The 23578-nt window shown below is 32.2% G+C and overlaps 1 protein-coding gene across 5 annotated transcripts in view; it reads left to right on the forward strand.

The window, feature by feature from the left end:
* Positions 1 to 11411, forward strand: part of LOC134715845 (golgin subfamily B member 1-like) — an 80519-nt gene extending 69108 nt beyond the window's left edge. For all 5 annotated transcript variants that reach the window (XM_063578346.1, XM_063578347.1, XM_063578348.1 and 2 more), the window contains 11 exons: positions 1255 to 1350; positions 1773 to 1919; positions 2189 to 2365; positions 5789 to 5884; positions 6337 to 6462; positions 6932 to 7118; positions 7498 to 7776; positions 8215 to 8312; positions 8830 to 9183; positions 9786 to 9851; positions 10417 to 11411. In XM_063578346.1, coding sequence (XP_063434416.1) covers positions 1255 to 1350; positions 1773 to 1919; positions 2189 to 2365; positions 5789 to 5884; positions 6337 to 6462; positions 6932 to 7118; positions 7498 to 7776; positions 8215 to 8312; positions 8830 to 9183; positions 9786 to 9851; positions 10417 to 10455 — 1665 coding nt within the window. In that variant the 3' untranslated portion in view covers positions 10456 to 11411. The remainder of the gene's footprint in view (positions 1 to 1254; positions 1351 to 1772; positions 1920 to 2188; positions 2366 to 5788; positions 5885 to 6336; positions 6463 to 6931; positions 7119 to 7497; positions 7777 to 8214; positions 8313 to 8829; positions 9184 to 9785; positions 9852 to 10416) is intronic.
* Positions 11412 to 23578: the final 12167 nt, after the last annotated feature.

Consider the following 23578-nt stretch of genomic DNA (forward strand, 5'->3'; position numbering starts at 1 on the left):
CGATCCGATTCAAGCTCAAATATGAAAAATCTCTCAAATATGCCAAAAAACAACACTTTTCAGATGGTTTTTGTCAAAAATGAAAGTGGCCGCATCCGTGTTCATCCACAACCTTTATATATGTTATGTATTATCATAAAATACAACTTACATTTCAATATTATGGATGAATATGAATGGGTCCACTTTCGTTTTACACAGAAACCGTCTAAAATTTAACTTAAATGATAGAATTTTGAAGATTTCAGTAATTAAGCATGACTTAATGGTGCTACAACCCGATATATGTGCATTGTATTGTCAAAAACAGCCCATATTTATGATGCAGAAGTATTCAACTGTCCAATAAATAACTAAAAGTTTACATTTTAACAATTTTGTAAAACTGTTATATTTTGGGGCCAAAAAGAGGTCTTACCGGACCTACTCCTTTGTTGTTATATAGTGTGATGGCATTCTCTACACAAAAACTAACAAATTATTTTTTAAACATCAATGATTCTTTATACTATTTACACTACAATACATAATGTACTATTATGGGTATATAAACATTACATTGTTTTCTAAGCTTCCTCCTGCCAAAAAACGTAAACAAAGGGTATGTCACATGTTGTCCACATCACTTTTCGTTATGCATGTTGAAAATTGCACAAATATTTCCACTGATATTTTAAAAATTGATATAATTTTCCCTGTTCATGAGCTGAGTTTGATATGCAGATAATTTTTGGACAATATAAGTAAGGAATACTTGTACAGTATTGTTCAGAATTAAGATTTTCATAGGATGAGGACATCATCATCCTATTCAAGGGTTACTGGATGGAGTTAATGCAAAACTGTAGATGACTTTCTATTTTAGGAAATTAATTTGTGGATAAATATTTCTGTATCTTATATATCTTTATCTATCTCATATACTTTTTGTAAATTGTGGATTGCATATTTACTATGATTTTTTTTATTTATATCATGATGTTTTTGGTAGATGTTGAATAATATAGAGATCTTACTTACATGTTGTTTAATTATCATATTTGTGACGCTCACAGAATTACATAATATCCTTGAAATATCAAAAACTACACTGGTTACTGCCAGAAACTGTTTTAGTAATATGCGAAGTAGTTGAAGGTCATTCCAAAACAACCTTGTCATTTTGGTCTCTTGTGGAGAGTTGTCTCCTTGGCAATCATACCACATCTTCTATTTTATATTGTCAAACAAGTGACCATTTTTTTTAATTTACAGATTAACAAGTTAGAGAAAGAACTTGAAGAAAAATGTAGATACATAGAAATATTAGAAGCTTTTGTAGAAATGTTACAGAACCTACTTTGTAACAAAGTAAGTAGAAATCAACAACTGGATGTATCTTTACTTAGTGTTCTTACTATTTTTAATAGCTTTTTTGTGTATTTATATATAAATATGGCTAAATATGGGAATTCTACAAACCTTACTGTTAACTCCCTGAAAAAAACATGGAAGAAGAGAAGTCCTTGTAGTGTGGATTAATTTATTTTCTGTGGGTAACAATTTTCGTGGATTGCGGAAAACTTACGCTTATGTGGATATTTGATTTTGTGGTTTGGCCAATTTCAGTGTACAAAGTTATAGAAAATTTGTTTTTCGTTGAATATCTAAATTTGTGGTTCACTTGTACCCACAAAACCCACAGAAGTTGGTATACAACGAATAATAATGAACCCACAGTAGATTGTAATCAAACCTTATTTCTGTAACTTACATACTGTTTTCTTTTGAAGGAGAATAAAAAAGATAGAGAAGTGCTCAATGAAATTGAAGTTGAGGTGCACAGAATGAAAGAAAAACTTACCGACCAGGTGACACGTAGTACAGGAAGTGATGTCACAACACAACTCAAACGTAAAGACAGAGAACTTCAGGCAAAGGTATATAAATTTATAAGTATTATAATATGAGATTTCATTAGTTATAGTGGAACATACTACATTGTATGAACTTCTGTCACACTTTCATAATTAAATTACGATAATGAGGTAACATTCCCAAACTGATTAAATAATTGGCCAACATTCACAGTGTTAAAAATGGAAGCTGATTTTATAGTTCAATAAAAGTTATACCAAATGTAGTGGACTCTTTTAGTTGTGAACATTTTGAACTATACAAAAATTCCAATGTTTGATCTTTTCTGTAGAGAAATGAAGTTGACAGTTTACTGGTGGAGTTAAGACAATGGCAGGAGGAGTGTAGAACAATAGAGGATATGAGAGTTAATGCCCTTGAAGCTTTACATTGTCTAGAACAAGAAGTATCAGAAACACATACATCAGAAAAACACCTGAAACAAGACTATAATAACCTGCACGAACAGGTAAATTATATTAACATTTCACTTTGTCATGAGTCGTACATTTGATAAATCTATATGATATTTTCTTGTAAAGCTAACATTCTGTTTTTTTAACTTGATTAATTTTAACACCAACCAGTAAGATAACATCAATTTCATTTCTACCTCCTTTTGGAAGCAAATGTTGTCTTTTTGGACTGGGATTATTAGGTCTAGTTGAGTTAATAGAAATATATGTGTACATTCAGACACTGTGAGGATTGGCTAGTGTGTGGCTTAGTAACAGCAATTGTGTGATATTATTCTTTAATGTTTAAAACTTAGTAAAGGGTATAAAATCATTTCATAGTATGCTTGGAATTTAGGTTCCAGTCAATGAAAAATATATTTAATGTTCAATATAAAGCAAAAATTTAGACTATACTGAAATGAATGGAAACATTGAACATTTTTAGCACATACCAAGTCACAATACTTTTACTAACAATATAAGCTGTGAATTCTTTATCTAACACTATTAGCTGCAATCCATGGATAGCGAAGCTCGTTCATTGAAAGTTGAAAGGGATCAACTCAGATTTGAAATTATTCAGTTGAAAGAGAAAGCCAAAAACTTTAGTCATCTGGACTTTGAGAAAAATAGTCTTGACGACAAAATGCAAAGTGTTTCAAGACTTTTAGACGGCAAGGTATTATCTTTATGTGATAAATACAAATTATCCACCTTGAATTTAGTATTATATTTAGCATTAACAAAAGTTTAAAAGTTAAATTTTAAAGATATTTGCTCTCTATTATTGTCAGCTGTGAATTCAATTTTAATTAGAAAACTTAACTGTTAAAATGTTTAAGAAATGTCTTTGAATTGAAATACATTTGGATCCTGTAAGATAAGCTGTTTTCTTTTTTAGTCTGTGACATGAGAGATTTATTTTTAAATTTCACTTTCTTTAAGGAATGACTGTAATATTTTTTCTGTCTATGAAGAAACAACATAAAAAAGTTGGTGCACACTGAATAACTCGGGTAGCAGGTTATTTGACAGTGTGCACAACATTTTTTATGTTATTTCGATTAACAGAAAAAATATTACAGTCATTTCTTATAATAATGTCAGCCATCAGAAGACGTGTTACATCCAATATTAAATTATTGTTAAATGTTATCAAGGAATGTGTGTCACTTGCAGCTCAATTATATTCTTATTGATGACTATAAATCTTAACAATGAAACACTTTGCAATTTGTATATTTTAAAACTAAACAGACTGAGACAGTTAACAACCAAATGAAGGAAATAAAAGAACTAAAAGTATCAATTATCTCCCTTGAGGAAGAGAAATATCACCTACAGAGAAAACTACGAGATTATGTTAACATTCAGTCAAGGGTACTAATAGCTGTTGTTGGCACTTGTTACAACTATATTGAATGTCACATTTACTTATATTTATGTTACTGTATCTCGAATGATTTAGTCCCTCACAGTAATCAATCTCTTCAACTTGCAAACGTAGTAATCATAGGTCAGTGGAATATAATTACTGAATTATTCCGGTTAATGTTACTGAAAAATAGTTTGTATAACTGTTTTGAAACCAGTTGAAGGTATTAGGATTTTATGGTCAAAAGTAGGACACAGTTTATAGTTCTGGTTTGCCAATATGCAAAGGAAATGGAGCAATGATCAAGTTTAGAGTGTCACAGTGAGGGTTTTGTGGAATGTTACTTTGTTAGCTAAAGCATGGTTGAACTTCATTTTAGCAAGTCAACCACTGAAAAATGTAGTTATTATTCATATGATATAAATAAATATTATTTCCTCACTATCCTTAAGACAAATTGGTTATATTTTATGTAAAATTTTGTAACTATTAAATTACTTAAATGGGGATGTCATTTCCACTTTAGATTTAAAGGAAACTGCAAATTTTATGGTATTTAGTTTTTGAATTACAATTTTAACATTAAAATTGGTGGTGGGTGGGTTAAATGTCACAGAAAAATACCAGTCAATTGCGAAATGTTAAATCTCTGTTGTGTTTTTGTTTGTTTGTGTATCTGTATGTGCATGCATCAGTCAAAATTGTGTGTTGTGAGTTTTAAGCAGCTATAAATCACAGCTTACCTATCTTTTTAGCTCTTAATTGAGTTGTTAATCAGTCAATCATACTGTGTAATATATTTTATACATTGTTTTATGTACTTATGTTCTGTTGATACACAAAAAACATATAGGATTCTTGCTACATAAATGATTTCAGCATTTTTTGTCAACTTCAGTAGTCCATAGGCTTTTTATTAAACACCTTGCTTCATAAGTTAAAAAGTGTAAAATTGAGAATGGAAATGGGGAATGTGTCAAAGAGACAACAACCCGACCATAAAGCAGACAACAACAGAAGGTCACCAACAGGTCTTCAATGCAGCAAGAAATTCCCACACCCGGAGTCGTCCTTCAGCTGGCCCCTAAACAAATATATACTAGTTCAGTGACAATTAACACCATACTAAACTCCCAATTGTACTCAAGAAACTAAAGTTTAAAATAATACAAGACTAACAAAGGCTTGAGGCTCCTGACTTGCATGGGACAGGCGCAAAATTGCGGCGGGGTTAAACATGTTCATGAGATCACAACCCTCCCCTATACCTCTAGCCAATGCAGAAAAGTAAATGCATAACAATACACACATTAAAATTCAGTTCAAGAGAAGTCCGAGTCTGATGTCAAAAGATGTAACCAAAGAAACAAACAAAATAACAATAATACATAAATAACATCAGACTACTAGCAGTTAACTGACATAGTACATTTTCATTGATATTGAGGATCCTATAGGTAAGGTAGATCTTGGCTTCATTTTCAACCAAGCTTCTTGACTGCTTAATATTTCAAGAGTAATATATTTACTTGTCTGTCTATTTTTTTCAAAGTTTATATTTATGAGTAACATATCTAGGGTTAAAAAAAAGGGGAGTAAATGTCCCTTCTGGTAAAAAGAAGCTGAGCTATGCATATTTTTACCCTTAAAATAAATGCTAAAATAATATTTCTTTTCCTATCATAGGGTATACATCCTCTCTGCCCCACCTGATTTCCCTTTGTTTATAAAATCAGTATAGGAGTTAATACAGTACTTGTTGAATGTTTGCTTTGTGTGATGTTTTGTATGCATGTTATAGTGATTGTCAGAGCTCATGTTTTATTGTTACTGTATATATGTGCATACATAAATGGATTTCTTACTCACTGACTTCTTGTAAAGATCTTTTAGAGTTGGATTTGTATTTTTTAATGATAGAATTATAAATTTAAGACTGAGGATTGAGTTAGTTGATTTAAAGTCAAATTGTGTTATTTGATCTTTCAACAAAATTAAATACAAACAAAAAGATTGATCAGTAATTTTTATGCATGTTATTCTGTCTTTATTTTCACAGATATCAACATTAGAAACAAATAAAGAAGATTTAACAAAGAATATTGCCATTTTAAAAGCAAGGATTAGTCATTTGTCACAAAAATGTAAAGAAAAGGTAAAACAATCTACAGATGCATTTTATTTAATAACTATCTTATGTAGATAAATATTGAATCTCACTTGATGTTGTGGTCAAATCTAGATGTATTCATAAATATTTCTTGACATGATATCCTTCAAATGCTTTGCGTACACAACCATGTTAAAATGCAAAGATAAATTGCATGTGGTAAAATATTTGACTAAACGCGCTAACCGTTGATAAAATCATGATATATTCAAACACCCGCGAATTATTCATAGATAACTTTAAAGGAAAATCAACAGAAAATTACAAAGGCATATTTTTCAAATCAAGACTATATATATCCAACAACAAAAAAAGGTTTAGATTAGCTGTTTTATTTTGTATCTATACTGAAGGTAGTGATTTGAAAGAAGCATTTGTTTAATTGTTAGTTTAAACATATATATTTATAGTGTTTAATTGTTTAGTTATATTTTCAGGACAGCCTTTTACGGCGCCTTAAAGATGAGTTTTGCCAAGGATCTGGTAAATCATCAGCTCTGCTAGAGGAGCTTAAAGTTATGGAATCTTATATGGACAAACAAGATAATGATAGTCCATCAATGGTATGCTAAACTCTGTAGTTATAAATTTAGAAATAAGATATGAATTGTTTAAGATGCAAAAATTCCAAGAATACACTTTCAGCAACAATATTTCAGATGTATACACTCTACAACAAAGGCATCATATATCATAAGGATAAACAGAACAGCATACCTACCAACACACCAGATTTAAGGGGGAAAACTCCCTCTTAATGAAAAATTTAAAATAGAGACCTTTGGACCTGTACGTTACAAGAAATTTTGAATAAAAAATGTTGTCAAGCATTATCTCCCCCTTAGTGAAGCTGATTAGAGGAGGACCCCCTCATGTAGCCCCTTGAGGTTGTAAGAACAATTTTTGCTATTGTAATGCAAGTTTTCAAAGTATAATGATGTTTGTTCCAAAATTAGTTGGAAAATAAGTCAAGCTTAGATTAAACCTTGATGTATAGTTACATACATCCGTATTTGAATTTATATTTAACAGTTATCTAATGGTAAAGTCCCTGATCAGAATGACAGACATTTAATATCAGAACAGTTTGTACAAGGAGAGATACCTAAGAATCAACACTTCATAGTAGTATCAGATTATGATCCTTCTATGTTTTCTAAAAGTAACAGTCCAAGACTGGAACTACAACTGAAAAAGGGAGATAATGTCCTCATTACAGGTAAGTTCTATATTTAAAGCTCTACCTCATTTCTTAACAGTCATTGGCTAGAAAATGCTACTGATAAAAATTAGGATACATTTTTTTTTACAGGAAGCATATCAATAGGATAAATGACAAAATTTTCTGTTTTTCTATAAAGAAATCATGTAACATAATTGTTTTTGCTTTTGATGAAAACCATGACCAAATTTAGAGAATAAATATTTAAATACAGATAATCTAACAGAAAAATAAATTTAGATAATGGGTTATTACTACAAAAATGTGATATATGTTCCCTATTGGATTTTTTGAAAGAAAGAAAAACAAATGTTGAAGGTTAACAGGAATTATAAAGATATATAACTTTTACATGACATAGATTTTTGTTTTACAGGTCCATTAGATGACAGAGGGTATTTTGAGGCTGAGGTCAATGGTAAAGTAGGTCTGGTACCAGCAGCTTATTTAGGTAGACCTCCTGTAAATGGCCACCATTTTCCAACAGCTAATGACAGGCGGTGGCAACAGTACGAGAAGCCACCAAACCACCTGAATACCTCACCAGAAAATATTGTTCAGATGTATGGCCAGTTAGTTAAACAAGGAAAATCTGGATGTTCCAGTCCTAAGTTTAATGGATTAAGGAAAACAACTGGTCAAAACATCAAACAAGGTAATAATTAACTTATTGTTGGATATGTTTTAAAATCAAATGTATCTACAGAAATTATTTAATATTCTAACAGCTTATATACATTTACATTTTATATATGTTTAATTTTGATATGTTAACAGATTGAAAAATTCTAAATGTTAAGAACTTGCTGAACATTTTTTATTGTTTGATTGATTATTTTTATTTGAAGACTCATCCAATTTTCAAAGATGACTTATTTTTTTTATTTTTCTTAACATGAATAAAAGCAGTTATGTGGTTTACATTTGCAACTCAACACCACCTATTACCAAAAACTAGCTTGAGTTCAACATCATATTGAACAATAGAACAGTGTCTATACAACATTTTCAGGTCAAAACCGTCTCAAAAAAAATATGAATTATACAGAGGCTTTTCAAGATCTGGCTTCAACAATTTTTTTATTATTTACAGTTGTTCCTGATCCACCACAAGATTTCCAGGCTGTGGAAACAGAAAGGGGGATAACTTTGTCATGGAAACCTCCTGCAACACCTGTTACTGGATATAAGGTACTATTCTCATTATATGTTCATGTTTTTAAGGCAACATAACTTACTTTGGATTCTTTATCATTTCTTGGATATTTTTTACACAAATGCAGAATATGACATATTAAAAGTCCTGATTTTAATGGAAATTCTATCATTAAGTGGCTATATTCATTATTTGACAGTAACATGTCCTTGTACCTATACACCTTATAGCTATTTTGAAATCTGTCCTGCTTGGACATTTGACGTCATTGCATACAACACTGCTTTTCTTACAAGAAAAGTTGATGACACAGTCTGCAGTGTTAAACCTAACTTTTGGTAACCCTTCACATGTTACAATAATATTTTTAAACTAGATTCATATTATACCATATTCAAGAAAATTGAATTTCTGACAGTAACTAGTAGTAATATAGACAAGTATGGGTAGGCAATGTTTTGTTGTGAATCTTTTTTTATAGATATGCTGATACCAGTTTAAGAAAACTATGTATTTGACTTGTATCCTTTATAATGTGTATGCTGTTTGTAGATATTTGTGGATGGCAAACTTCACAGACACCTAACCAAAGCAAGCATAACCAGACTGGTCCTCCACAGTATCAGTATGGATAGGGACCACATATTTGGTATCGAGTCAGTCTGTGACAGACAAGTGTCGGAGATCATAGATATCTTCTACGGAGACAACGATTCTAAAGAGGACAGAGTGTTAACAAGTCATGAATTTATAAAATTACATCAAAGACAATACTTGGGCATTTATGATTATGACCCACAGAAACAGTCTCCTAGAGCCGATACGTCGCAGGAACTGGCTTTTAGTGCTGGAGATTCCATAACGATATACGGAGAAGAAAGACGGGATGGATACTTTTATGGTTGTGTAAGTAATTGATTATTACAAAGTGCAGATTAAGATAAAGGTTATGCATTATCATAATAACATTGCATGCATGTTTCATTATATTGCGTAATTTTGATTGTCTAATGACTTCTGCGATTCATACAAAATGTACTTCAGTCAACGCTTTTACATTCCAATGAGTTTAGAAAAAGAAGCATTCAATTCTCAAATATAACTACAAATGTAGAATTTATATCTTTGAAGCCAGCAGACCAGACCCTGTTCTGTATGATAATGAAAAAGCATGTTGAATTAGAAATGTCCTGTACTTCTCAATGTTTTAATATCTTTTACCCATGTAGTCAAATGACCACAGAAACCAGCAGATTTTTTTTACTCTCTTTTAACTGTATTCATTGAAGATTCTTGCTTTAGTTAATACATTGATTGATTTAGACATTTTAGTTAAAGAGTATAAACATTTTAGATTTGTTTGTGTTGCTTTCTGATTGATATATACACAGGACATTAAGCAACCAACAATCAATCAATCAATCATTGATGTATAGATTTATCAAAACCTTTTAGTTAATTCATTTGACATTTAGCATTTTTAACATTTATTATTTTATTTTTTCTAGGTTGATGGACAATATGGTTTAGTCCCATCATATTTCGTTGAAGAAATTCCAAAGACAAATAGACAGGTAAATAGTCGTAACAAATATTCTTTCTGAGTGCAGATTACTTTTATTTTAAGGTATATGATAGTCTATTCATATTTCTATACCTAAATCATCAATTTTCTTCTAGTTCATAAATACTTGAAATCTCAATTAAGGATGAATCACTTGAAGACCACATTATCTTATCTATATCTCCCATTGAAAAAGTATCGATGTACCTAAGAACAAATTTGACTTATAAATATTGACATGATCTGACAGCCATAATGTTAAATTGTAAAATGTATAAAAACTCAGGAACAGTATGCCAGAAGCCCATTTATCTACAGCAAAAACAAAAATTCAGAAAAGTTGAACCAAATACAACTGAGGCAATTTAAGTCATACTAACTTAAAAGAAAATTTTGTTTAAAGTATTTATGTATACATTACACTCCGGGTGGGGGAATTTCTCGTTACATTGAAGACCTGTTGGTGACCTTCTGCTGTTGTTTTTGCTGTGGTCAGGTTGTTGTCTCTTTGACACATTCCCCATATCCATTCTCAATTTTATTAGATTTAATATTGTTATTGACTTTCATTACAGAAATTTAATGTTGATTCTCATAAATACAACACTAGATGACATCTCACATGAAACAGTTAAACAGTGCTATACCCAACTACTCAGGAAGATTAGAATTGGTCACATGATCCAGTGTTGACCAATGACAACAGTGCTACACAAACAGTACTAAACAATGGACCACTGTGCATTAAACTCTGTATCATTTGTTGAGAAATCATTGAAAACGTGCAATATATAAACATCTAAATTAATTAATTATAGCTTTTACTGCCGAACCATTTATCTGTATTTATTATATGGCATCATTATATTATAATAGTTGACTTATTTCATTTATTTTTTGTTTAAACCAACAGCATTGTCAAAGGCCAAAACCATACAATTCATTTTAAATTTCATAGAAAGGATTGTTTTTCTTGCCAAAATTAGTTTTTACGGTATCTACTGATTTGTAATCAAACTTTGAAAAATGAAGTAAGATAAGCCCCAAAAATGTTGGTTAGGAAATGGAATTTTTATATATGATTTTTACACAATTTATTGTCTTGTTGTTTAATACTTTGTTAAATTTTGCTATGCAATACATGTTTATGTTTTGATTAAGAAATCATATTTTGTAATTTAAAATATATTTCTAATACTTGTATATTGTTATGAATCAAACATGCTTAAAAGTGTATATTTTGTGAAATATATTTATAAGTAAAGTCTACCATTTGTGAGTCCATAGCTTCCAATAAAGTAAATCATCGTTAAATATTTACAAATAAATATTTACAAATAATCATTATTAAATACACCTTGTAAAATCTTCATATTTGTTTATAAATCATTTGATGGTTGTATTGAATAAGGAAACATTTCGGTTGTGATGATATGAATGTTTCAAGGGCACATAACTCTGTTAAAGCATCAAAAGAAGATAATGAATTTTGCAATCTCTTTGTTACAAAGCTATTTGTTATTTATATATTTTTATAAGTAAGTAATAAACATATTTTATGAAACAGAAACTATGTGTTCTTTATTTTTAGAAAAAAGAATGATAGTAAATATGAAAAAAACAAGACTTCTATCAGAAAAAAACCTCAAAACAAAATAAACCAAACCAAATAGTAACAATAAAAGGAATAAAAAATAATTGCAAAAGACAACTAAAACAATTAGGTACATGCTTTAAAGGTCCACAGCCATAATACAAGGTATTTAAATAAGAGACAGACTAGAAAATGAACACCAACTCAAAATTGTGTATAAATATTGTGACCACCAACTTGAAATTATGACTGACAATTACAACACACTATATACATACAAACATATGCATGTTGATACTCAAAAGACCAGTGAATGTATGCTAACACCTACCTTAAAAATCAGGAAGATATAGGAGAAAGCGTGAACTTGGCCATTTTGAACTCCTTGTCAGCAGTTTATAGAGAAACTATTTTCATGCATGCCAATCTTTGCAAATAAGATTCATATGGGGTTTTGCTGTAAAATATAATGAAATCGACCATAGATTTTTTTCTATCATAACACAACATGAATTCTTATAAACAAAACAAAATGTGGTAGTATACATCAGAGAGACAGCAACCAAGTGACACAAATTATCGAATGACATCCTGTGGACAATTTTCAGTCTTCAACAAGACCGGTATCTATACAATTAATATGCCAGATGCATGTTTTGTGTTCATGCAACTCCTTGGTGATGCCTAAGTCAAAACAGATGGAAAGCAAAATCTATGAAGAAGTTGAAACCCGTTGAAAATCAAAAATAAGAAAAAGCTTAACCGAATTTGGATAAGGCCATCTATGCCTGGGTATTAAAGCTGAAAACCAGATAATAATATTCATTTTTTTTTTTATTTTATTAAAACAAAAGAGCAGTGATTCCATGATGGCAAATTCTGTTATGGTTCCATATATTGACAGCCAACTCATCACAACCATGTTGTATCACATGACAGTCATGTGGATGATGTGTTATATGTACACCTTCACTGAAAAGAGAAAACACTATTTGTGTATTTGGCATACCGTATATATAAGAAAATTTTTAAAAGATAATAATGGTTTCAATGCATCACTTTTTTACTAGTACTTTCACTGCTTCCGCAGATCTTCAGGTAATGTGACTTGTATATAAATAAAACAATTGATTGACGGTATCAAATACAAGGGAGACTACTAATGTCATTTTAAGATATATATATATGTTTGTATGACATTTGTAGAGTAATTATGTAAGGTTACTAGCACAAAACAATACATTAAACTGAAATATGATTTTAATATGACTGATTATTGGTTTCCTGATTTTGTTTGTGATGAAACTATTGTGTGACTTGCATCTTTGTACATGTTCAAAACAGGGGAGGGGAACCTACATAGTAAGTAAAAGCAAATTTGTTAAAAACACTTTTTTTCTGCATCATACTTTGAATCTCAATTGTCGATAGCCTTTTACTAAATAATGAAGTATTCGTTAGAATTCGATCAATTGATTAATGTATTCATGTTTGTCAGTTCGAAGATATAGAGCTCTATTGGTTCTGACATGGAGACAAATAACAAAAAAGCAAATAAAACCATACATGTTACCACATGAGTGGTATGAACTACAATAAAGGTACATCAAAATTGTAAACCTGAACACCAGTATTTACTACTCTGTAATTAATGGCAGTAATCATATATTGCTTTTGACTACAGATTGATATTAACCAGCTGCTTTTAAAAACGTATTGACTCTCTTAAATAATAACAACAACAACATACCCTTATTAACCAGGAACATATATGTTAGATATACTTTTCCCAGCATTAACCACATAATAATATTGTCTTCTTACTGACATTAACTACTTACTGACATTTACCATCTTCCTGTATTAACTACTTACTGACATTTACCATCTTCCCGTATTAACTACTTACTGACATTATACATCTTCCTGTATTAACTACTTACTGACATTTACCATCTTCCCTTTTTAACTACTTACTGACATTATACATCTTCCCATATTCAAAACTACTAACTGACATTTACCATCTTCCCGTATTGACTACTTACCGTGACAATTACCATTTATCCGTATTGACTACTTACTGACATTTACCATCTTCCCGTATTGACTACTTACCGTGACAATTACCATTTATCCGTATTGACTACTTACTGACATTTACCATCTTCCCGTATTGACTACTTACTGTGACAATTACCATTTATCCGTATTGACTACTTACTGACATTAACCATCTTCCCGTATTGACTACTTACCGTGACAATTACCATTTATCTGTATTGACTACTTACTGACATTAACCATCTTCCCGTATTGACTACTTACCGTGACAATTACCATTTATCTGTATTGACTACTTACTGACATTAACCATCTTCCCGTATTGACTACTTACCGTGACAATTACCATTTATCCGTATTGACTACTTACTGACATTAACCATCTTCCTGTACTGATTACTTACTGACATTAACTATCTCTACGTATTGACTACTTACTGACAGTTACAATTTCCCCGTACTGACTATTTACTGTCATAAACTGTCTTCCCGCATTGACTATTTACTGACATTAACCATCTTCCTGTTTTGTCTACTTATGACACTATCTTTTCGCATTGACTACTGACTGACATTTACCATCTTTCCGTATTAACTATACTTACTGACATTAACCATCTTCTCGTATTGACTACTTTATCTTACTTATATTAATTAGATAATCGTATTGACTACTTACTAACAACACTGCATTCCATTTCTAACACATGTACACTTCTCACATAAGTCTCGGTTCACTACAGAAGACCCGTGTGCTATCCATTTACCACCATGATGACAACGATGCATTCCAAGTATTCCGAACCCTGTTAATAGTTTAGACTAATGTGTTAAAACATGACTTAGTCTTGATTCCTAGTATATAGATAAAAGTACTGTATAATTGAAAAAGACATTGATCTACTAAAAACTACGGAGGAGGACAACAATGCTGGTTGGAACAATTATCATCTGACCAGCAAGCTTGAAGTTGCTACATGAGTTTTGCTTAATGTTATTGATTTCTTGAAATCTTATCTTCACGAATATGAAAACATGTGTTGATTGACTAGTTTAACAGACTGGCACACTTCGCTGTGCTTGTCCCAAGTCGAGAAACCGGCTCGTCAATATTTGCTGAATAACTTATTTAATGTTTTTCAATGTTTACAGAACTTGGTGCCAAGTTATGAAATATCTTGGATTACTTCTGTTAAAATTCACACCTTATATAATTTCGGGACAACTTAGAGCTTGGCATATTGACGTAGAGACGCAGTCCTGTTTATTGTAGGGAACTGTATGTTGCCTGTTAGATGTCTTTTAGTTATTTTTGTGGTTGGGATGCTGTCTCACTGACTTTTACCCCACATTTTGTTAAATTCATATGTACCTTTTATATTCCAATTGATAATTTCAGTATGATTATATAGAAACATGTTCTATGATTTCCATTGTGTCAACAATCCGATTATGTGTAAAATAACAGAATTTTGTTTATTTTTTTTATATTCTACATAAAATCTCTCAAATACAAAAGAGAATATACGTGCAAAGCCGTAACTTGGCTTGTCATTTTTATATCAAAAATCAAATTACCTGGACGGAAAGAACAATGAAGACAGCAATGCCCAGACACCATAAAAGTTAGAATAAGCAGCATTTTGGTTACTGGAAAAGTAGCTTTCATCTTCCTTTCCTATAGTTGAATACGTCTATATCTGATTTATACGACCGTCGTTTTGGTTATGTGCATCTACATATGATGCCCTGTTGTTTACCATTACAAAATTAACAAGCTTCAGCTGTTTCAAATTATTATTTTCTTTTTAAGACTACTGCTTAACTCGTTTTAGGAAATAATTTCTAATTGAAACCCACTGTATTATTGGCAAATCGGATATTGATGAGTGCGATCATTGCAAATGACCATCAGTAAATTGAAAACAATTGTACTTAAAAAAAAAAAGCTGTTGTATGTCTTAGTACTTTTATTTTTTTACATAGGTCAATAAGTATTTTACTTGGCATATTCATATTATATCTTTCCTACAAAAAATGGACCCAAATTTATATGTACACAGTTTCAACAATAAAATTTATCGACAGGCTGAAGGTTTTCAAAAAGCACTTGATTAGGACCCCTTGATAGCGGACTTGTTCCTATGTTTTATAAATCATATTGTTTGGTCAAACTCTATAAATATAAATATAAATTTTGTTCAAAGAAAAAAAAATGAATAGAAGTCAGATAGAAACGTTGCCATTATTTGGGGGGGGGGGGGGGGGGGGGGGTAAATCCTTCACCACGAACCAGTTCAATCAAAAACACCTCCCTACTTTAAAAAATAAGTATGTTCCTATCACTTCTAATTCATATTCAATACCAATACTCCTTCTGTCACGTAATCTAACCTTCATCCTGAATATTCTCAACAACACTTCTCGAAAATAATGTGTAGATACCAAAGGGCGGAAATGTAGTGATGCTTAATTTATAACTTGGGAACACAAATGTGAAGTAATTATGGATTCAGTCGAAGATTATGCCAAGGAATAAACAAAACGTTTAAGACATTGATACACTTTTCCATTTGGTAAAGTCATTCTTTTCTTTTATTTTTTTCATCACCGAAGGTGAATCATCCCCTTGTGTTTACTTGTAATGATGTACAGTTGTTCTGTTTTCCTTCGGGAGCATCGTTTTTTGTGAAGTTCGTGTTGTCCGCTACTCTTATTTAGAAGTGGGTTTAAGGCTGTTCTTTGGAATGAGTTGCCGCTTTATTAAGATTGATAAAAGTCAAAATCGATGATAAAACGCAATATACAGTGGGAGTAAATGCATTGTATCTAAACATAAGACTAAAGTTGAGGTGATATACGATAGTTCTGAATAACAACGTTATCTTTGTAAGACACTGTTTATTTTGTCGGGTTCATCTCAACCTAATGAGCTATAAAGTTTTGGATTTTAATCGAGTAAATATCTAAGATAAATAAGTCTGTTGATATTTAGTTTACCAATGCATTGTCATTCTGTCGTCTCAAGAGATGTCAAAAAGATGTGGAATCATAAACATTGAAAAATGAAAATAGAAATATGTCAAAGAGACACCAACCCGACCAAAGTTTAAAAAAACTATGTTTGTATATAGATTTTTTGAGTTATGATCATCTTTTTATAAAAACAAGTCAAAGTTACGATCATCTATAGACGAAGTTACGATCATCATCGTGATTTTTTTGAATCTCGATTTCCGTTCTTCTGGTTGTTTTTCTATAATTTATGAAAAACACATTTAATGGCAATGCTTATAAAGATTTTTCTTGATATAAAACAAATCTGAAAATAAGCTGTTAAAGGGGAGAAAGCAGCCTTCTAAAATATCCCTATATTTGTGTCCGCAATATTGGGATGATCGTAATTGCAGTTACGATCATCACGTTGACACCGGTGATATATACGACTATACATTTATTCTAGAAGGTTTGTATCATATAAAACATAAATAAATTTCACTTTTCAAAACTTTTTATTTAGTTTTTGTGCCCTGTAGCCGCCACCATATCTATGTATGTTTTTCAGTTCCTTATACATTATTCGATGCAGCATTTTAACTGGCTTTTGTCGACATTCTTCTCCATCCATTGCGTCACTTGTCCTGAAAAAACGTCATTAAATTTAAATTAAAAAAAAAAGATTTTGATTTTGCATCTTATGAATAAAAGCATCAATAAAAACCTATATACTGAAACAAGCACTACCTCGTAGGAGAAACAAACGAGAATGGAAAATATCATCATTTCTGTAATTAAAACTCGGCTTACGAACTAGTACAGTTGTACATGTAAAGCATTAATGCATTCGTATGTATCAAACAAGTTGAAAATTGGGTTCGTCCGTGTTTTTTTAATAGATCTCTTTCTGAATCTTAACTATAACATACACTTACGGACCACACCTATGTAGGCCACTGCGTCTGCAGAAACAACTCATACAATACTTACGGACCACACCTAAGTAGGCCACTGTGTCTGCAGAAACAACTATCACAATACTTACAGACCACACCTAAGTAGGCCACTGTGTCTGCAGAAAGAACTCATACAATACTTACGGACCACACCTAAGTAGGCCACTGTGTCTGCAGAAACAACTCATACAATACTTACGGAAAACATCTGAGTAGTCCACTGTGTCTGCAGAAACAACTCATACAATACTTACGGACAACATCTGAGTAGTCCACTGTGTCTGCAGAAACAACTCATACAGTATTTACGAACAACATCTGAGAAGTCCACTGTGTCTGCAGAAACAACTCATACAATACTTACGAACAACATCTGAGTAGTCCACTGTGTCTGCAGAAACAACTCATACAATACTTACGGACAACATCTGAGTAGTCCACTGTGTCTGCAGAAACAACTCATACAATACTTACGGACAACATCTGAGTAGTCCACTGTGTCTGCAGAAACAACTCATACAATACTTACGGACAACATCTGAGTAGTCCACTGTGTCTGCAGAAACAACTCATACAATACTTACGGACAACATCTGAGTAGTCCACTGTGTCTGCAGAAACAACTCATACAGTACTTACGAACAACATCTGAGAAGTCCACTGTGTCTGCAGAAACAACTCATACAATACTTACGAACAACATCTGAGTAGTCCTCTGTGTCTGCAGAAACAACTTATACAATACTTACGGACAACATCTGAGTAGGCCACTGTGTCTGCAGAAACAACTCATACAATACTTACGGACAACATCTGAGTAGTCCAATGTGTCTGCAGAAACTACTCATACAGTACTTACGAACAACATCTGAGTAGTCCTCTGTGTCTGCAGAAACAACTTATACAATTCTTACGGACAACATCTGAGTAGGCCACTGTGTCTGCAGAAACAACTCATACAATACTTACGGAAAACATCTGAGTAGTCCACTGTGTCTGCAGAAACAACACATACAATACTTACGGACAACACCTGAGTAGTCCACTGTGTCTGCAGAAACAACTAACACAATACTTACGGACCACACCTAAGTAGGCCACTGTGTCTGCAGAAACAACTCATACAATACTTACGGACCACACCTAAGTAGGCCACTGTGCCTGCAGAAACAACTAACACAATACTTACGGACCACACCTAAGTAGGCCACTGTGTCTGCAGAAAGAACTCATACAATACTTACGGACCACACCTAAGTAGGCCACTGTGTCTGCAGAAACAACTCATACAATACTTACGGAAAACATCTGAGTAGTCCACTGTGTCTGCAGAAACAACTCATACAATACTTACGGACAACATCTGAGTAGTCCACTGTGTCTGCAGAAACAACTCATACAGTATTTACGAACAACATCTGAGAAGTCCACTGTGTCTGCAGAAACAACTCATACAGTACTTACGAACAACATCTGAGAAGTCCACTGTGTCTGCAGAAACAACTCATACAATACTTACGAACAACATCTGAGTAGTCCTCTGTGTCTGCAGAAACAACTTATACAATACTTACGGACAACATCTGAGTAGGCCACTGTGTCTGCAGAAACAACTCATACAATACTTACGGACAACATCTGAGTAGTCCACTGTGTCTGCAGAAACAACTCATACAATACTTACGAACAACACCTGAGTAGTCCACTGTGTCTGCAGAAACAACTCATACAATACTTACGGACAACATATGAGTAGTCCACTGTGTCTGGAGAAACAACTCATACAATACTTACGGACAACGCCAGAGTAGTCCACTCTGTCTGCAGAAACAACTTACACAATACTTACGGACAACATCTGAGTAGTCCACTGTGTCTGCAGAAACAACTCATACAATACTTACGGACAACATCTGAGTAGTCCACTGTGTCTGCAGAAACAACTCATACAATACTTACGGACAACATCTGAGTAGTCCACTGTGTCTGCAGAAACAACTCATACAATACTTACGGACAACATCTGAGTAGTCCTCTGTGTCTGCAGAAACAACTCATACAATACTTACGGACAACACCTGAGTAGTCCACCACTGTGTCTGCAGAAACAACTCATACAATACTTGCGGACAACATCTGAGTAGTCCACTTTGTCTGCAGAAACAACTCATACAATTCTTACGGACAACATCTGAGTAGTCCACTGTGTCTGCAGAAACAACTCATACAATACTTACGGACAACATCTGAGTAGTCCACTGTGTCTGCAGAAACAACTTATACAGTACTTACGGACAACACATGAGTAGTCCACTGTGTCTGCAGAAACAACTTATACAATACTTACGGACAACATCTGAGTAGTCCACTGTGTCTGCAGAAACAACTCATACAGTTTATCATTTTGGTTTTGTCATTCGGTATGTAGTCTCCTCCATAGTAACATCCAAATGGAAAGGACACTATCTTGTAAAACAAAACAATACATCTTAAAGATTAATGAAAAAATCAACAGAATATCTAAAGCATTTAAATATACATTTCTCTGTTTATTAATGGAATGTTCGTAGACACGGAGTATAATGTGCTTTTGTCAAGATAAAACAAATATTAAAAAAATATTATATACAGAACGAAGATATCCCACTCTATGCTTGATTCGATCGTCTATATGCATGGTAATATTTTATTTATCTGTAGTAAATTCATTGTAATTTTTCACAGTCTGTATCATCTTGTTAAACCTCACCAACACATCTATAACTGAAATAAGATGTTGATATGTGCCTGTGATTTACTACAAGCTACATGTTTGAATGAACTGATCAATTATTTCTGAAGGTGGCGCTCTCTTCTTTTTCGTGGAGATTAAATGGTATAAAATGAAAGTGTACATACCTTGCTTTTCGTAATACATGCACCAAGAGTAGCATTGTTTTTCAATTAGTACATAAAATAAAACCAAAATACAAAACTTCATCACGTCGCAGCTTCATCGATATGTTCGCTTCATAATCCATCGTAATACTATGAAGAATGGTACTTTGTAGGGGATTAAAATCATTCCAACCTGTTACACCAAATACGCAATAAAATAGTAATGTGTTCGGGTTTAACAATGCATGTTAAGACAAATAAGGCGACTTCTCCATTTAACAGTGCGCAATTTATTTTACGCGTGTCTCTTACGATAAGCGGGTTATATATGTCTTAGAAACAAAGCGTCAGAGAATCTTCTCAAAGTTTTTTTTTTAAATTTTGGCACGTTGAAACGCGGACGTGTAAGAAAGCACTATTTACGACGTAAAAAACCGATGCCTTTTGGATTCATAATTAAATTCAACTTTCGCACTGAACTTGGTTCAACGATAATAGTATCCAATAAAACATCATATATCTTAGCATATGCGGATCAAGGGGGTTGACTATATAGGGAATCACTGAATCATGATTGGAGCGCCCCTCCATTTTTATGTCAGTCAGTGGCTCCCCCTCCCCTTTTATGAAAAGTTCTGGATTCGCAACTGCTTAGTGACGTATTGTAATTTTACAACACGGGGGAACTAGCGGTAGATTTAAATAAATAAGAAATACACAGGTTGTACTTTCAATGTTCTATTGTTGAATCAAATTATCTCAATAAAGTTATATAAATCAAAGTTACATATGGAAGTCCATAAAACAATAACAACGGCACAGTCCGCTTGAAAGTCCTTAAAAGTAGCAATACGAGTTCCGTATTATAACGTTCGGTAATCCTCACTGACCATAATTTCTGAATGTTTCTTTTTATAACAAATGTTGAGCTACTCTAATATAGAATGACACTAATTAATACAAATGTGACAAATTTGGTCTATTCACGAGAACTTGTTAAGCTTAATCCGTTATCTCAAAATGACATTAAGTTCTATTTTTCTAATTGTACTTTAAGAAGATTACGACATATAGATTTGTGAAAGTTTGTAACAACATAAAACAGTATTAAAAATTATGAAATAAAATACAGAAATTTACACCATGACATTAGACTAAAATACCTAGCAGCTAGTACCCAACCAACGTCCAATGGCTTAAGTTGACAAATTTTTATATCTTTAACACTACATTTTGAACTTGTATACATCTTAGAAATGGATGGATCTTTATTCTCGTTAACTGAATCACAAAGATGATGATAAGATAAATTAAATAAATAAAACATGTCTTACACGTGTCAATACATAAATAACTGTTCTGTAACCAGATGGACAGACTTTCATTGAAGTATATTTTTTAATAAATCTTCAAACGTTTTTGGTAAAATAATATTTTCTACTTTATTGATTTAAGTATAGTTTAGTATATGTATAAAACTAATGTGTTCTTAATATTTATATCGTTGGTTGTTTTAAACAGTTTTAAAAAGGAGGACTAGACATTACATATTAATAGAATATATCGCTGATATCAGGAGAGACGAAAGGTATAAACTATCTAGTTTTGGAACATTATGCCACCACTAATTCTGTATCCACTCACATGCAGTGATGGCTACATCTTTTACATAATTTCGTGTTGGTTTTATTCCTGGCTATGCTAAAGCCTTTTAATAGCTTCGTGTAGCCAGTGCTTTCTTCTCCTTCTGAATTTTAAAAGTTGCTATTACTTCATCGATTTTTTTCTTAATTATGATTCGTGATCAAAATTTTACAAGTGCTTTTATTTCAAGATAATGTTTAACTTTAAAATAATGTTTTAGTTCAAGATTATGCTTATTTTATTGGCTGTTAATTTGTGTTATTAATAATCTTATTAGATAAGTATGTGCGTTTCTTTATTTTGATGTGTATTTTTCTTATATGGTTCCTTTTTTTATTGTGATGTCTTGTATATGTATGTATGCTATTGTCGGTGGTTACAACCATCCTAAGGTCACCGTGTAAAATTGTTAATTGTACATTTGCGCCAACTCTTCATAAAATGTACTTGCTTACTTGCTTACTTATTTTGAAAAGTCGTAACAATATTGATTCGAATAAAAGACACATTGAATAATAGGCGTTGGGTCGTAAAAAGATACAATTCGCGTACCCTGGGCTCATGGGACCAACGATTATCCATTGTATATCCTTTATTGAACGCTACTAAAGACTGAAATCAACGGCTAATTAGGTATTATGTGTAAATTTTGGTGTCATGTACCATTCTGTAGTGTGACATTTATCCTCAAGTGTATCTTCGGCAAAAAAATACTATGGTCTCATAAATGGCAATTGCTTTCAACTAAAAGGGAGAAGGTACCAAGAGAATAGTTTGGGAATTATAAATAATACTTTATCCTCTGAAAAATAAACGAACAGACGAATAGTATTCCTCAAAACACTGAAGAAAACTTAAGGTTGTGCAGCAAGAACTTTACCAAAAACCAGGGATTAAACCAAGCTACCCGTTAGGGTAAGCATTTTCTGTCCCATTGGTGACATCCGTCATATTACCAATAACAAGTAAAAATTTGAGATAACAAGCAATCGGGATGGTGGCTACGACATGTGGAAAAAGATACTTGATACGAGTCAACCAATAGCTTTTTTGTCTGTGCAGGTTTATTTAATACATTTTGACATTGATTTGTTACCATCTTTGTGATCTTTCTGTTTATAGTCCACGACAATGTCATTCACTTGCACTCAGTGCATTGGTAGTTAGTTGCCCGAACAATGCGTAGGTTTTTTTTGCCATTCTTTCTCTGTTGTTTTTTTTAGCATAACAGCGACCAAGAAAAATATGTATCACTGTTTTATATTATTTTTTTATTTGGCGTTCATAAGAAAACCAGACTGTATATCTAAAAAGAATCTTTTTAAAGAAAACATAATAAAAAGTCATTGCCTCGTTTAATGAAAGTAATCTAAATTTATCCACCATATTTCGCGTTAGAAAAAAGGATTTAATATACAAGTTGAACAATTCAACTATCTTGAATAAAGGTACATTTGTAAGGCAAATAAATATAAAACAAAACAAGCCGGAGTGGTCCATAGCATGATGAACTTTTTTCTCCAAATTATTTTCATCAAATGCATGTTTAATTGTGTCTCAACAGAATACGAAAAAAACCTGTTCATAATCGAACTCGGCAGTAGT

This window comes from Mytilus trossulus, chromosome 4 (assembly GCF_036588685.1).
Source record: "Mytilus trossulus isolate FHL-02 chromosome 4, PNRI_Mtr1.1.1.hap1, whole genome shotgun sequence".
Taxonomy (NCBI): domain Eukaryota; kingdom Metazoa; phylum Mollusca; class Bivalvia; order Mytilida; family Mytilidae; genus Mytilus; species Mytilus trossulus.